Here is a 15,555-nt window from a genome sequence, read left to right as displayed (position 1 = left end):
GGTATCATGCCTGAGATTGGGAGTAGTCGAGGTCTTCATGCAACTGTTGATCAGATACCAAGGAAGTCGTTTGTTTTGACTTCAATTTAAACATTAATTTCTTTAGCAATTTTCCCTGTGATAGCTACAGTATAGCTCAGTTCATTGCACATTGTGTCACTTAAAACATTTCCACATGTGTAGCGAAATGGATGCTTTCCAGAGAAGCGCTTGTCTTTGTTTTGTACATTGTTCACCTGTTCAGCATGTCATGTAACTAAATATGATGTTGATGTTCCGTAGTTGAGCGTCAGGCTCCCAGGAGGGACCTGGTGTTCTTGCTGGATGGATCTGATGGCACTAGGAACGGATTCCCAGCAATGCGTGACTTTGTCCAAAGAATAGTGGAGAACCTGAACGTGGATGACAACAAAGATCGCGTTTCTGTGGTTCAGTACAGCAGAGACACAGCTGTCCAATTCTATCTGAACACGTACACAACAAAGGGAGAGATTGTTGACACTGTGAAAGGTCTGAGGCACAAAGGCGGAAGACCGCTCAACACTGGAGCAGCGCTCCAGCATGTGAAAGACAATGTGTTCACAGCTTCCGCTGGAAGTAGGCGTCTGGAAGGTGTTCCCCAGATACTGATACTGCTGAGTAGTGGAAAGTCGTTTGACAATGTTGACACACCAGCCTCTGCTCTGAAGGAGCTCGGGGTCTTGATCTTTGGAATTGGAACCAGGAGCTCTGACAGCAGAGAGCTGCAGAAGATCTCTCATGATCCCAGTTATGCCCTGTCTGTGTCTGACTTCGCTGACCTTCCCAGTGTCCAACAGCAACTTCTGTCCTCGGTGGAGACAGTGGTCGTTGATGTAACTCCAGAATCACCAACAGTATTAGGTATGTTTTGTCAAATTTCCCCACAGTCGTGCCCACAATCAGGTCTGACAGGATAGAAGATGAAGCTCAATTTAGTCCTTGCCATACTGGAAAAAGAGGTTTATGTTTAGCCATTTTAAAAAACTTGAAAAGGTTGTTCTGCACCTGAAAAGTAGGGATAGTCAACCAGTGTTAGATAGCATGTTTTGTCTAAGGGTCTGCAGAGGTTTAGAGAAGACTTAATGACTGGGACAGAGACGCCACATTTGGCAGGTTTCACTAACAGAATCCTTTTCTGTTTTCTCAGTTGATCATGACACTGCCAGAAAGGATGTAGTATTCCTTCTGGATGGTTCTGATGGCACAAGGAATGGATTCCCAGCAATGCGTGACTTTGTTCAAAGAGTGGTGGAGAAACTCAATGTGGGTGCAAACAATGATCGCGTTTCTGTGGTTCAGTACGGAAGAGACCAAGAGGTTCATTTCTATCTGAACACATACACCACAAAAGAAGACATTTTTGCCACTGTCAGAGGGCTGAGGCACAGAGGAGGCAGACCCCTCAACACCGGGGCAGCTCTCCAGTACGTCAGGGACAATGTCTTTACCGCCCCTTCTGGAAGTAGGCGCCAAGAGGGCGTTCCCCAGATTCTGATATTGCTAAATGGTGGACGGTCCTTTGACAATGTGGATACACCAGCCTCTGCCCTCAAAGAGCTTGGGGTCTTGGTGTTTGGCATTGGAACGAGGAGCTCTGATAGCAGAGAATTGCAGAGCATATCCAATGACCCAAGTTATGTCCTCTCTGTGTCTGAATTTACCGACCTCCGAAACATCCAAGAGCAGCTCCTCTCCTCCTTGAGTACAGTCCAAGTGAAAGTCACACCCATGACACCGACCGTGATAGGTAAGAACGTGATACTCTAGTCAAGGTCCAATGGGTATCATGCCTGAGATTGGGAGTAGTCGAGGTCTTCATGCAACTGTTGATCAGATACCAAGGAAGTCGTTTGTTTGGACTTCAATTTAAACATTAATTTCTTTAGCAATTTTCCCTGTGATAGCTACAGTATAGCTCAGTTCATTGCACATTGTGTCACTTAAAACATTTCCACATGTGTAGCGAAATGGATGCTTTCCAGAGAAGCGCTTGTCTTTGTTTTGTACATTGTTCACCTGTTCAGCATGTCATGTAACTAAATATGATGTTGATGTTCCGTAGTTGAGCGTCAGGCTCCCAGGAGGGACCTGGTGTTCTTGCTGGATGGATCTGATGGCACTAGGAACGGATTCCCAGTAATGCGTGACTTTGTCCAAAGAATAGTGGAGAACCTGAACGTGGATGACAACAAAGATCGCGTTTCTGTGGTTCAGTACAGCAGAGACACAGCTGTCCAATTCTATCTGAACACGTACACAACAAAGGGAGAGATTGTTGACACTGTGAAAGGTCTGAGGCACAAAGGCGGAAGACCGCTCAACACTGGAGCAGCGCTCCAGCATGTGAAAGACAATGTGTTCACAGCTTCCGCTGGAAGTAGGCGTCTGGAAGGTGTTCCCCAGATACTGATACTGCTGAGTAGTGGAAAGTCGTTTGACAATGTTGACACACCAGCCTCTGCTCTGAAGGAGCTCGGGGTCTTGATCTTTGGAATTGGAACCAGGAGCTCTGACAGCAGAGAGCTGCAGAAGATCTCTCATGATCCCAGTTATGCCCTGTCTGTGTCTGACTTCGCTGACCTTCCCAGTGTCCAACAGCAACTTCTGTCCTCGGTGGAGACAGTGGTCGTTGATGTAACTCCAGAATCACCAACAGTATTAGGTATGTTTTGTCAAATTTCCCCACAGTCGTGCCCACAATCAGGTCTGACAGGATAGAAGATGAAGCTCAATTTAGTCCTTGCCATACTGGAAAAAGAGGTTTATGTTTAGCCATTTTAAAAAACTTGAAAAGGTTGTTCTGCACCTGAAAAGTAGGGATAGTCAACCAGTGTTAGATAGCATGTTTTGTCTAAGGGTCTGCAGAGGTTTAGAGAAGACTTAATGACTGGGACAGAGACGCCACATTTGGCAGGTTTCACTAACAGAATCCTTTTCTGTTTTCTCAGTTGATCATGACACTGCCAGAAAGGATGTAGTATTCCTTCTGGATGGTTCTGATGGCACAAGGAATGGATTCCCAGCAATGCGTGACTTTGTTCAAAGAGTGGTGGAGAAACTCAATGTGGGTGCAAACAATGATCGCGTTTCTGTGGTTCAGTACGGAAGAGACCAAGAGGTTCATTTCTATCTGAACACATACACCACAAAAGAAGACATTTTTGCCACTGTCAGAGGGCTGAGGCACAGAGGAGGCAGACCCCTCAACACCGGGGCAGCTCTCCAGTACGTCAGGGACAATGTCTTTACCGCCCCTTCTGGAAGTAGGCGCCAAGAGGGCGTTCCCCAGATTCTGATATTGCTAAATGGTGGACGGTCCTTTGACAATGTGGATACACCAGCCTCTGCCCTCAAAGAGCTTGGGGTCTTGGTGTTTGGCATTGGAACGAGGAGCTCTGATAGCAGAGAATTGCAGAGCATATCCAATGACCCAAGTTATGTCCTCTCTGTGTCTGAATTTACCGACCTCCCCAACATCCAAGAGCAGCTCCTCTCCTCCTTGAGTACAGTCCAAGTGAAAGTCACACCCATGACACCGACCGTGATAGGTAAGAACGTGATACTCTAGTCAAGGTCCAATGGGTATCATGCCTGAGATTGGGAGTAGTCGAGGTCTTCATGCAACTGTTGATCAGATACCAAGGAAGTCGTTTGTTTTGACTTCAATTTAAACATTAATTTCTTTAGCAATTTTCCCTGTGATAGCTACAGTATAGCTCAGTTCATTGCACATTGTGTCACTTAAAACATTTCCACATGTGTAGCGAAATGGATGCTTTCCAGAGAAGCGCTTGTCTTTGTTTTGTACATTGTTCACCTGTTCAGCATGTCATGTAACTAAATATGATGTTGATGTTCCGTAGTTGAGCGTCAGGCTCCCAGGAGGGACCTGGTGTTCTTGCTGGATGGATCTGATGGCACTAGGAACGGATTCCCAGCAATGCGTGACTTTGTCCAAAGAATAGTGGAGAACCTGAACGTGGATGACAACAAAGATCGCGTTTCTGTGGTTCAGTACAGCAGAGACACAGCTGTCCAATTCTATCTGAACACGTACACAACAAAGGGAGAGATTGTTGACACTGTGAAAGGTCTGAGGCACAAAGGCGGAAGACCGCTCAACACTGGAGCAGCGCTCCAGCATGTGAAAGACAATGTGTTCACAGCTTCCGCTGGAAGTAGGCGTCTGGAAGGTGTTCCCCAGATACTGATACTGCTGAGTAGTGGAAAGTCGTTTGACAATGTTGACACACCAGCCTCTGCTCTGAAGGAGCTCGGGGTCTTGATCTTTGGAATTGGAACCAGGAGCTCTGACAGCAGAGAGCTGCAGAAGATCTCTCATGATCCCAGTTATGCCCTGTCTGTGTCTGACTTCGCTGACCTTCCCAGTGTCCAACAGCAACTTCTGTCCTCGGTGGAGACAGTGGTCGTTGATGTAACTCCAGAATCACCAACAGTATTAGGTATGTTTTGTCAAATTTCCCCACAGTCGTGCCCACAATCAGGTCTGACAGGATAGAAGATGAAGCTCAATTTAGTCCTTGCCATACTGGAAAAAGAGGTTTATGTTTAGCCATTTTAAAAAACTTGAAAAGGTTGTTCTGCACCTGAAAAGTAGGGATAGTCAACCAGTGTTAGATAGCATGTTTTGTCTAAGGGTCTGCAGAGGTTTAGAGAAGACTTAATGACTGGGACAGAGACGCCACATTTGGCAGGTTTCACTAACAGAATCCTTTTCTGTTTTCTCAGTTGATCATGACACTGCCAGAAAGGATGTAGTATTCCTTCTGGATGGTTCTGATGGCACAAGGAATGGATTCCCAGCAATGCGTGACTTTGTTCAAAGAGTGGTGGAGAAACTCAATGTGGGTGCAAACAATGATCGCGTTTCTGTGGTTCAGTACGGAAGAGACCAAGAGGTTCATTTCTATCTGAACACATACACCACAAAAGAAGACATTTTTGCCACTGTCAGAGGGCTGAGGCACAGAGGAGGCAGACCCCTCAACACCGGGGCAGCTCTCCAGTACGTCAGGGACAATGTCTTTACCGCCCCTTCTGGAAGTAGGCGCCAAGAGGGCGTTCCCCAGATTCTGATATTGCTAAATGGTGGACGGTCCTTTGACAATGTGGATACACCAGCCTCTGCCCTCAAAGAGCTTGGGGTCTTGGTGTTTGGCATTGGAACGAGGAGCTCTGATAGCAGAGAATTGCAGAGCATATCCAATGACCCAAGTTATGTCCTCTCTGTGTCTGAATTTACCGACCTCCCCAACATCCAAGAGCAGCTCCTCTCCTCCTTGAGTACAGTCCAAGTGAAAGTCACACCCATGACACCGACCGTGATAGGTAAGAACGTGATACTCTAGTCAAGGTCCAATGGGTATCATGCCTGAGATTGGGAGTAGTCGAGGTCTTCATGCAACTGTTGATCAGATACCAAGGAAGTCGTTTGTTTGGACTTCAATTTAAACATTAATTTCTTTAGCAATTTTCCCTGTGATAGCTACAGTATAGCTCAGTTCATTGCACATTGTGTCACTTAAAACATTTCCACATGTGTAGCGAAATGGATGCTTTCCAGAGAAGCGCTTGTCTTTGTTTTGTACATTGTTCACCTGTTCAGCATGTCATGTAACTAAATATGATGTTGATGTTCCGTAGTTGAGCGTCAGGCTCCCAGGAGGGACCTGGTGTTCTTGCTGGATGGATCTGATGGCACTAGGAACGGATTCCCAGTAATGCGTGACTTTGTCCAAAGAATAGTGGAGAACCTGAACGTGGATGACAACAAAGATCGCGTTTCTGTGGTTCAGTACAGCAGAGACACAGCTGTCCAATTCTATCTGAACACGTACACAACAAAGGGAGAGATTGTTGACACTGTGAAAGGTCTGAGGCACAAAGGCGGAAGACCGCTCAACACTGGAGCAGCGCTCCAGCATGTGAAAGACAATGTGTTCACAGCTTCCGCTGGAAGTAGGCGTCTGGAAGGTGTTCCCCAGATACTGATACTGCTGAGTAGTGGAAAGTCGTTTGACAATGTTGACACACCAGCCTCTGCTCTGAAGGAGCTCGGGGTCTTGATCTTTGGAATTGGAACCAGGAGCTCTGACAGCAGAGAGCTGCAGAAGATCTCTCATGATCCCAGTTATGCCCTGTCTGTGTCTGACTTCGCTGACCTTCCCAGTGTCCAACAGCAACTTCTGTCCTCGGTGGAGACAGTGGTCGTTGATGTAACTCCAGAATCACCAACAGTATTAGGTATGTTTTGTCAAATTTCCCCACAGTCGTGCCCACAATCAGGTCTGACAGGATAGAAGATGAAGCTCAATTTAGTCCTTGCCATACTGGAAAAAGAGGTTTATGTTTAGCCATTTTAAAAAACTTGAAAAGGTTGTTCTGCACCTGAAAAGTAGGGATAGTCAACCAGTGTTAGATAGCATGTTTTGTCTAAGGGTCTGCAGAGGTTTAGAGAAGACTTAATGACTGGGACAGAGACGCCACATTTGGCAGGTTTCACTAACAGAATCCTTTTCTGTTTTCTCAGTTGATCATGACACTGCCAGAAAGGATGTAGTATTCCTTCTGGATGGTTCTGATGGCACAAGGAATGGATTCCCAGCAATGCGTGACTTTGTTCAAAGAGTGGTGGAGAAACTCAATGTGGGTGCAAACAATGATCGCGTTTCTGTGGTTCAGTACGGAAGAGACCAAGAGGTTCATTTCTATCTGAACACATACACCACAAAAGAAGACATTTTTGCCACTGTCAGAGGGCTGAGGCACAGAGGAGGCAGACCCCTCAACACCGGGGCAGCTCTCCAGTACGTCAGGGACAATGTCTTTACCGCCCCTTCTGGAAGTAGGCGCCAAGAGGGCGTTCCCCAGATTCTGATATTGCTAAATGGTGGACGGTCCTTTGACAATGTGGATACACCAGCCTCTGCCCTCAAAGAGCTTGGGGTCTTGGTGTTTGGCATTGGAACGAGGAGCTCTGATAGCAGAGAATTGCAGAGCATATCCAATGACCCAAGTTATGTCCTCTCTGTGTCTGAATTTACCGACCTCCCCAACATCCAAGAGCAGCTCCTCTCCTCCTTGAGTACAGTCCAAGTGAAAGTCACACCCATGACACCGACCGTGATAGGTAAGAACGTGATACTCTAGTCAAGGTCCAATGGGTATCATGCCTGAGATTGGGAGTAGTCGAGGTCTTCATGCAACTGTTGATCAGATACCAAGGAAGTCGTTTGTTTGGACTTCAATTTAAACATTAATTTCTTTAGCAATTTTCCCTGTGATAGCTACAGTATAGCTCAGTTCATTGCACATTGTGTCACTTAAAACATTTCCACATGTGTAGCGAAATGGATGCTTTCCAGAGAAGCGCTTGTCTTTGTTTTGTACATTGTTCACCTGTTCAGCATGTCATGTAACTAAATATGATGTTGATGTTCCGTAGTTGAGCGTCAGGCTCCCAGGAGGGACCTGGTGTTCTTGCTGGATGGATCTGATGGCACTAGGAACGGATTCCCAGCAATGCGTGACTTTGTCCAAAGAATAGTGGAGAACCTGAACGTGGATGACAACAAAGATCGCGTTTCTGTGGTTCAGTACAGCAGAGACACAGCTGTCCAATTCTATCTGAACACGTACACAACAAAGGGAGAGATTGTTGACACTGTGAAAGGTCTGAGGCACAAAGGCGGAAGACCGCTCAACACTGGAGCAGCGCTCCAGCATGTGAAAGACAATGTGTTCACAGCTTCCGCTGGAAGTAGGCGTCTGGAAGGTGTTCCCCAGATACTGATACTGCTGAGTAGTGGAAAGTCGTTTGACAATGTTGACACACCAGCCTCTGCTCTGAAGGAGCTCGGGGTCTTGATCTTTGGAATTGGAACCAGGAGCTCTGACAGCAGAGAGCTGCAGAAGATCTCTCATGATCCCAGTTATGCCCTGTCTGTGTCTGACTTCGCTGACCTTCCCAGTGTCCAACAGCAACTTCTGTCCTCGGTGGAGACAGTGGTCGTTGATGTAACTCCAGAATCACCAACAGTATTAGGTATGTTTTGTCAAATTTCCCCACAGTCGTGCCCACAATCAGGTCTGACAGGATAGAAGATGAAGCTCAATTTAGTCCTTGCCATACTGGAAAAAGAGGTTTATGTTTAGCCATTTTAAAAAACTTGAAAAGGTTGTTCTGCACCTGAAAAGTAGGGATAGTCAACCAGTGTTAGATAGCATGTTTTGTCTAAGGGTCTGCAGAGGTTTAGAGAAGACTTAATGACTGGGACAGAGACGCCACATTTGGCAGGTTTCACTAACAGAATCCTTTTCTGTTTTCTCAGTTGATCATGACACTGCCAGAAAGGATGTAGTATTCCTTCTGGATGGTTCTGATGGCACAAGGAATGGATTCCCAGCAATGCGTGACTTTGTTCAAAGAGTGGTGGAGAAACTCAATGTGGGTGCAAACAATGATCGCGTTTCTGTGGTTCAGTACGGCAGAGACCAAGAGGTTCATTTCTATCTGAACACATACACCACAAAAGAAGACATTTTTGCCACTGTCAGAGGGCTGAGGCACAGAGGAGGCAGACCCCTCAACACCGGGGCAGCTCTCCAGTACGTCAGGGACAATGTCTTTACCGCCCCTTCTGGAAGTAGGCGCCAAGAGGGCGTTCCCCAGATTCTGATATTGCTAAATGGTGGACGGTCCTTTGACAATGTGGATACACCAGCCTCTGCCCTCAAAGAGCTTGGGGTCTTGGTGTTTGGCATTGGAACGAGGAGCTCTGATAGCAGAGAATTGCAGAGCATATCCAATGACCCAAGTTATGTCCTCTCTGTGTCTGAATTTACCGACCTCCCCAACATCCAAGAGCAGCTCCTCTCCTCCTTGAGTACAGTCCAAGTGAAAGTCACACCCATGACACCGATCGTGATAGGTAAGAACGTGATACTCTAGTCAAGGTCCAATGGGTATCATGCCTGAGATTGGGAGTAGTCGAGGTCTTCATGCAACTGTTGATCAGATACCAAGGAAGTCGTTTGTTTTGACTTCAATTTAAACATTAATTTCTTTAGCAATTTTCCCTGTGATAGCTACAGTATAGCTCAGTTCATTGCACATTGTGTCACTTAAAACATTTCCACATGTGTAGCGAAATGGATGCTTTCCAGAGAAGCGCTTGTCTTTGTTTTGTACATTGTTCACCTGTTCAGCATGTCATGTAACTAAATATGATGTTGATGTTCCGTAGTTGAGCGTCAGGCTCCCAGGAGGGACCTGGTGTTCTTGCTGGATGGATCTGATGGCACTAGGAACGGATTCCCAGCAATGCGTGACTTTGTCCAAAGAATAGTGGAGAACCTGAACGTGGATGACAACAAAGATCGCGTTTCTGTGGTTCAGTACAGCAGAGACACAGCTGTCCAATTCTATCTGAACACGTACACAACAAAGGGAGAGATTGTTGACACTGTGAAAGGTCTGAGGCACAAAGGCGGAAGACCGCTCAACACTGGAGCAGCGCTCCAGCATGTGAAAGACAATGTGTTCACAGCTTCCGCTGGAAGTAGGCGTCTGGAAGGTGTTCCCCAGATACTGATACTGCTGAGTAGTGGAAAGTCGTTTGACAATGTTGACACACCAGCCTCTGCTCTGAAGGAGCTTGGGGTCTTGATCTTTGGAATTGGAACCAGGAGCTCTGACAGCAGAGAGCTGCAGAAGATCTCTCATGATCCCAGTTATGCCCTGTCTGTGTCTGACTTCGCTGACCTTCCCAGTGTCCAACAGCAACTTCTGTCCTCGGTGGAGACAGTGGTCGTTGATGTAACTCCAGAATCACCAACAGTATTAGGTATGTTTTGTCAAATTTCCCCACAGTCGTGCCCACAATCAGGTCTGACAGGATAGAAGATGAAGCTCAATTTAGTCCTTGCCATACTGGAAAAAGAGGTTTATGTTTAGCCATTTTAAAAAACTTGAAAAGGTTGTTCTGCACCTGAAAAGTAGGGATAGTCAACCAGTGTTAGATAGCATGTTTTGTCTAAGGGTCTGCAGAGGTTTAGAGAAGACTTAATGACTGGGACAGAGACGCCACATTTGGCAGGTTTCACTAACAGAATCCTTTTCTGTTTTCTCAGTTGATCATGACACTGCCAGAAAGGATGTAGTATTCCTTCTGGATGGTTCTGATGGCACAAGGAATGGATTCCCAGCAATGCGTGACTTTGTTCAAAGAGTGGTGGAGAAACTCAATGTGGGTGCAAACAATGATCGCGTTTCTGTGGTTCAGTACGGCAGAGACCAAGAGGTTCATTTCTATCTGAACACATACACCACAAAAGAAGACATTTTTGCCACTGTCAGAGGGCTGAGGCACAGAGGAGGCAGACCCCTCAACACCGGGGCAGCTCTCCAGTACGTCAGGGACAATGTCTTTACCGCCCCTTCTGGAAGTAGGCGCCAAGAGGGCGTTCCCCAGATTCTGATATTGCTAAATGGTGGACGGTCCTTTGACAATGTGGATACACCAGCCTCTGCCCTCAAAGAGCTTGGGGTCTTGGTGTTTGGCATTGGAACGAGGAGCTCTGATAGCAGAGAATTGCAGAGCATATCCAATGACCCAAGTTATGTCCTCTCTGTGTCTGAATTTACCGACCTCCCCAACATCCAAGAGCAGCTCCTCTCCTCCTTGAGTACAGTCCAAGTGAAAGTCACACCCATGACACCGACCGTGATAGGTAAGAACGTTATACTCTAGTCAAGGTCCAATGGGTATCATGCCTGAGATTGGGAGTAGTCGAGGTCTTCATGCAACTGTTGATCAGATACCAAGGAAGTCGTTTGTTTTGACTTCAATTTAAACATTAATTTCTTTAGCAATTTTCCCTGTGATAGCTACAGTATAGCTCAGTTCATTGCACATTGTGTCACTTAAAACATTTCCACATGTGTAGCGAAATGGATGCTTTCCAGAGAAGCGCTTGTCTTTGTTTTGTACATTGTTCACCTGTTCAGCATGTCATGTAACTAAATATGATGTTGATGTTCCGTAGTTGAGCGTCAGGCTCCCAGGAGGGACCTGGTGTTCTTGCTGGATGGATCTGATGGCACTAGGAACGGATTCCCAGCAATGCGTGACTTTGTCCAAAGAATAGTGGAGAACCTGAACGTGGATGACAACAAAGATCGCGTTTCTGTGGTTCAGTACAGCAGAGACACAGCTGTCCAATTCTATCTGAACACGTACACAACAAAGGGAGAGATTGTTGACACTGTGAAAGGTCTGAGGCACAAAGGCGGAAGACCGCTCAACACTGGAGCAGCGCTCCAGCATGTGAAAGACAATGTGTTCACAGCTTCCGCTGGAAGTAGGCGTCTGGAAGGTGTTCCCCAGATACTGATACTGCTGAGTAGTGGAAAGTCGTTTGACAATGTTGACACACCAGCCTCTGCTCTGAAGGAGCTCGGGGTCTTGATCTTTGGAATTGGAACCAGGAGCTCTGACAGCAGAGAGCTGCAGAAGATCTCTCATGATCCCAGTTATGCCCTGTCTGTGTCTGACTTCGCTGACCTTCCCAGTGTCCAACAGCAACTTCTGTCCTCGGTGGAGACAGTGGTCGTTGATGTAACTCCAGAATCACCAACAGTATTAGGTATGTTTTGTCAAATTTCCCCACAGTCGTGCCCACAATCAGGTCTGACAGGATAGAAGATGAAGCTCAATTTAGTCCTTGCCATACTGGAAAAAGAGGTTTATGTTTAGCCATTTTAAAAAACTTGAAAAGGTTGTTCTGCACCTGAAAAGTAGGGATAGTCAACCAGTGTTAGATAGCATGTTTTGTCTAAGGGTCTGCAGAGGTTTAGAGAAGACTTAATGACTGGGACAGAGACGCCACATTTGGCAGGTTTCACTAACAGAATCCTTTTCTGTTTTCTCAGTTGATCATGACACTGCCAGAAAGGATGTAGTATTCCTTCTGGATGGTTCTGATGGCACAAGGAATGGATTCCCAGCAATGCGTGACTTTGTTCAAAGAGTGGTGGAGAAACTCAATGTGGGTGCAAACAATGATCGCGTTTCTGTGGTTCAGTACGGCAGAGACCAAGAGGTTCATTTCTATCTGAACACATACACCACAAAAGAAGACATTTTTGCCACTGTCAGAGGGCTGAGGCACAGAGGAGGCAGACCCCTCAACACCGGGGCAGCTCTCCAGTACGTCAGGGACAATGTCTTTACCGCCCCTTCTGGAAGTAGGCGCCAAGAGGGCGTTCCCCAGATTCTGATATTGCTAAATGGTGGACGGTCCTTTGACAATGTGGATACACCAGCCTCTGCCCTCAAAGAGCTTGGGGTCTTGGTGTTTGGCATTGGAATGAGGAGCTCTGATAGCAGAGAATTGCAGAGCATATCCAATGACCCAAGTTATGTCCTCTCTGTGTCTGAATTTACCGACCTCCCCAACATCCAAGAGCAGCTCCTCTCCTCCTTGAGTACAGTCCAAGTGAAAGTCACACCCATGACACCGACCGTGATAGGTAAGAACGTGATACTCTAGTCAAGGTCCAATGGGTATCATGCCTGAGATTGGGAGTAGTGGAGGTCTTCATGCAACTGTTGATCAGATACCCAGGAAGTCGTTTGTTTTGACTTCAATTTAAACATGAATTTCTTTAGCAATTTTCCCTGTGATAGCTACAGTATAGCTCTGTTCATTACACATTGTGTCACTTAAAACATTTCCACATGTGTAGCGAAATGGATGCTCTCCAGAGAAGCGCTTGTCTTTGTTTTGTACATTGTTCACATGTTCAGCATGTCATGTAACTAAATATGATGTTGATGTTCCGTAGTTGAGCATCAGGCTCCCAGGAGGGACCTGGTGTTCTTGCTGGATGGATCTGATGGCACTAGGAACGGATTCACAGCAATGCGTGACTTTGTCCAAAGAATAGTGGAGAACCTGAACGTGGATGACAACAAAGATCGCGTTTCTGTGGTTCAGTACAGCAGAGACACAGCTGTCCAATTCTATCTGAACACGTACACAACAAAGGGAGAGATTGTTGACACTGTGAAAGGTCTGAGGCACAAAGGCGGAAGACCACTCAACACTGGAGCAGCGCTCCATCATGTGAGGGACAATGTGTTCACAGCTTCCGCTGGAAGTAGGCGTCTGGAAGGTGTTCCCCAGATACTGATACTGCTGAGTGGTGGAAGGTCGTTTGACAATGTTGACACACCAGCCTCTGCTCTGAAGGAGCTTGGGGTCTTGATCTTTGGAATTGGAACCAGGAGCTCTGACAGCAGAGAGCTGCAGAAGATCTCTCATGATCCCAGTTATGCCCTGTCTGTGTCTGACTTCGCTGACCTTCCCAGTGTCAAACAGCAACTTCTGTCCTCGGTGGAGACAGTGGTCGTTGATGTAACTCCAGAATCACCAACAGTATTAGGTATGTTTTGTCAATTTTCCCCACAGCCGTGCCCACAATCAGGTCTGACAGGATAGAAGATGAAGCTCAATTTAGTCCTTGCCATAATGCAACAAGAGGTTTATGTTTAGCCATGCCTAAAACTTGAAAAGGTTGTCCCGCCCCTGAAAAGTAGGGATAGTCAACCAGTGTTAGATAGCATGTTTTGTCTAAGTGTCTGCAGAGGTTTAGAGAAGACTTAATGACTGGGACAGAGACGCCACATTTGGCAGGTTTCACTAACGGGATCCTTTTCTGTTTTCTCAGTTGATCATGACACTGCCAGAAAGGATGTAGTATTCCTTCTGGATGGTTCTGATGGCACAAGGAATGGATTCCCAGCAATGCGCGAGTTTGTTCAAAGAGTGGTGGAGAAACTCAACGTGGGTGCAAACAATGATCGAGTTTCTGTGGTTCAGTACGGCAGAGACCAAGAAGTCCATTTCTATCTGAACACATACACCACAAAAGAAGACATTCTTGCCACTGTCAGAGGGCTGAGGCACAGAGGAGGTAGACCCCTCAACACCGGGGCAGCTCTCCAGTACGTCAGGGACAATGTCTTTACCGCTTCTTCTGGAAGTAGACGCCAAGAGGGCGTTCCCCAGATACTGATTCTTTTGAGCGGGGGGCGGTCCAGTGATAATGTTGATACCTCAGCCACTGGCCTGAAAGAAAGTGGGGTGGTGATCTTTGGCATTGGAACCAGAAATGCCAGCAGAGAGGTTCAAAAGATTGCCACTGATCCAACGTATGCCCAGTCTGTTCCTGAATTCTCTGACCTCCCCAGTGTCCAGCAGCAATTTTTCTCCTCACTTGATTCTGCACTTGTTGAGGTGACACACGTAACTCCAACAGTGATAGGTAAGACACAAGCTTGGTTAGAATGTCCCTTAGAGATATTCAGACATGTCTTCTTCAATATCTAGGAGGACTACAGCAACACATGTTGTTGGTCTCAGGTTCAGTGAAACAATATTGACCTACTTGTCCTCTTTTTATTTCTGACGCTCCTAGTGGACCAAAAAACTACTGGAAAGGATGTAGTATTCCTTCTGGATGGATCAGATGGCACAAGAAATGGATTCCCAGCAATTCGCGACTTTGTTCAGAGAGTGGTGGAGAAACTTGACGTGGGAGGAGACAATGACCGCGTTTCTGTGGTTCAGTACGGCAGAGACCAAGAGGTCCATTTCTATCTGAACACATACACCAGAAAAGAGGACGTTCTTGACACTGTTAGAGGGCTTAGGCACAGAGGAGGTAGACCCCTCAACACTGGGGCAGCTCTCCAGTACGTCAGGGACAATGTGTTTACTGCATCATCTGGTAGTAGGCGCTTGGAAGGTGTTCCACAGATACTGATACTGGTGAATGGTGGACGGTCCTTTGACAATGTGGATACACCAGCCTCTTCTCTCAAAGAGCTTGGCGTCTTGGTGTTTGGCATTGGAACAAGGAGCTCTGATAGCAGGGAATTGCAGAGGATATCCAATGACCCAAGTTATGCCCTCTTTGTGTCTGAATTCACCGACCTCCCCAACATCCAAGAGCAGCTCCTCTCCTCCATGAGAACAGTCCGAGTGAAAGTCACACCCACGACACCGACAGTCATAGGTAAGAACGTGATACTCTAGTCAAGGTCCATTGGCGATCACGCCTGAGATTGGGAGTAGTGAAGAGTTTCCTGCAACTGTTGATTAGATGTCCAAGAACCCTTTTGTTTTGATTTCAATTTAAGCATGTATTTCCCCTGTGATAGCTTGAGTATATCTCAGCTCATTACACATTGTATCACTTTGTTGAAACATTTACACATGCGTAGGGAAATGGATGCTTCCAGCGAGGCGTTTGCCTGTGTTTTGAACATTGCTCACGCACTCAGTATGTCATGTAACTAATTGTGATGTTGATGTTCCGTAGTTGAGCGTCAGGCTCCCAGGAGGGACCTGGTGTTCTTGCTGGATGGATCTGATGGCACTAGGAACGGATTCCCAGCAATGCGTGACTTTGTCCAAAGAATAGTGAAAAACCTGAGCTTGGATGAC

The 15,555-nt window shown here is 46.6% G+C and overlaps 3 protein-coding genes across 3 annotated transcripts in view; all 3 read left to right on the top strand.

Annotated features, from left to right (window-relative positions):
* Positions 1-15,555, top strand: part of LOC311320515 (collagen alpha-3(VI) chain-like) — a gene marked incomplete at its 5' end in the record, with an annotated part of 99,929 nt that overhangs the window by 21,829 nt on the left and 62,545 nt on the right. The gene's annotated exons all lie outside the window — the stretch shown is intronic.
* Positions 7-1,788, top strand: LOC311319890 (collagen alpha-3(VI) chain-like; the record flags this gene model as incomplete). The annotated part of the gene is made up of 3 exons (XM_084451520.1): positions 7-31; positions 283-882; positions 1,169-1,788. The coding sequence occupies 3 exons, from the start codon at positions 7-9 to the stop codon at positions 1,786-1,788; spliced, it is 1,245 nt and encodes a 414-aa protein (XP_084307646.1).
* On the top strand, positions 1,808-6,601 carry LOC311319889 (collagen alpha-3(VI) chain-like; the record flags this gene model as incomplete). The annotated part of the gene is made up of 7 exons (XM_084451519.1): positions 1,808-1,832; positions 2,084-2,683; positions 2,970-3,569; positions 3,885-4,484; positions 4,771-5,370; positions 5,686-6,257; positions 6,572-6,601. 7 exons carry the CDS (start codon positions 1,808-1,810, stop codon positions 6,599-6,601), a joined length of 3,027 nt encoding a protein of 1,008 aa, XP_084307645.1.

The sequence above is a fragment of the Borostomias antarcticus genome (genome assembly GCF_949987555.1).
Source record: "Borostomias antarcticus genome assembly, chromosome: 17".
In the NCBI taxonomy this organism is placed as follows: Eukaryota; Metazoa; Chordata; class Actinopteri; order Stomiiformes; family Stomiidae; genus Borostomias; species Borostomias antarcticus.
Note: the sequence above shows the minus strand (reverse complement) of the source record. Positions and strands in the feature narration are given on the sequence as shown.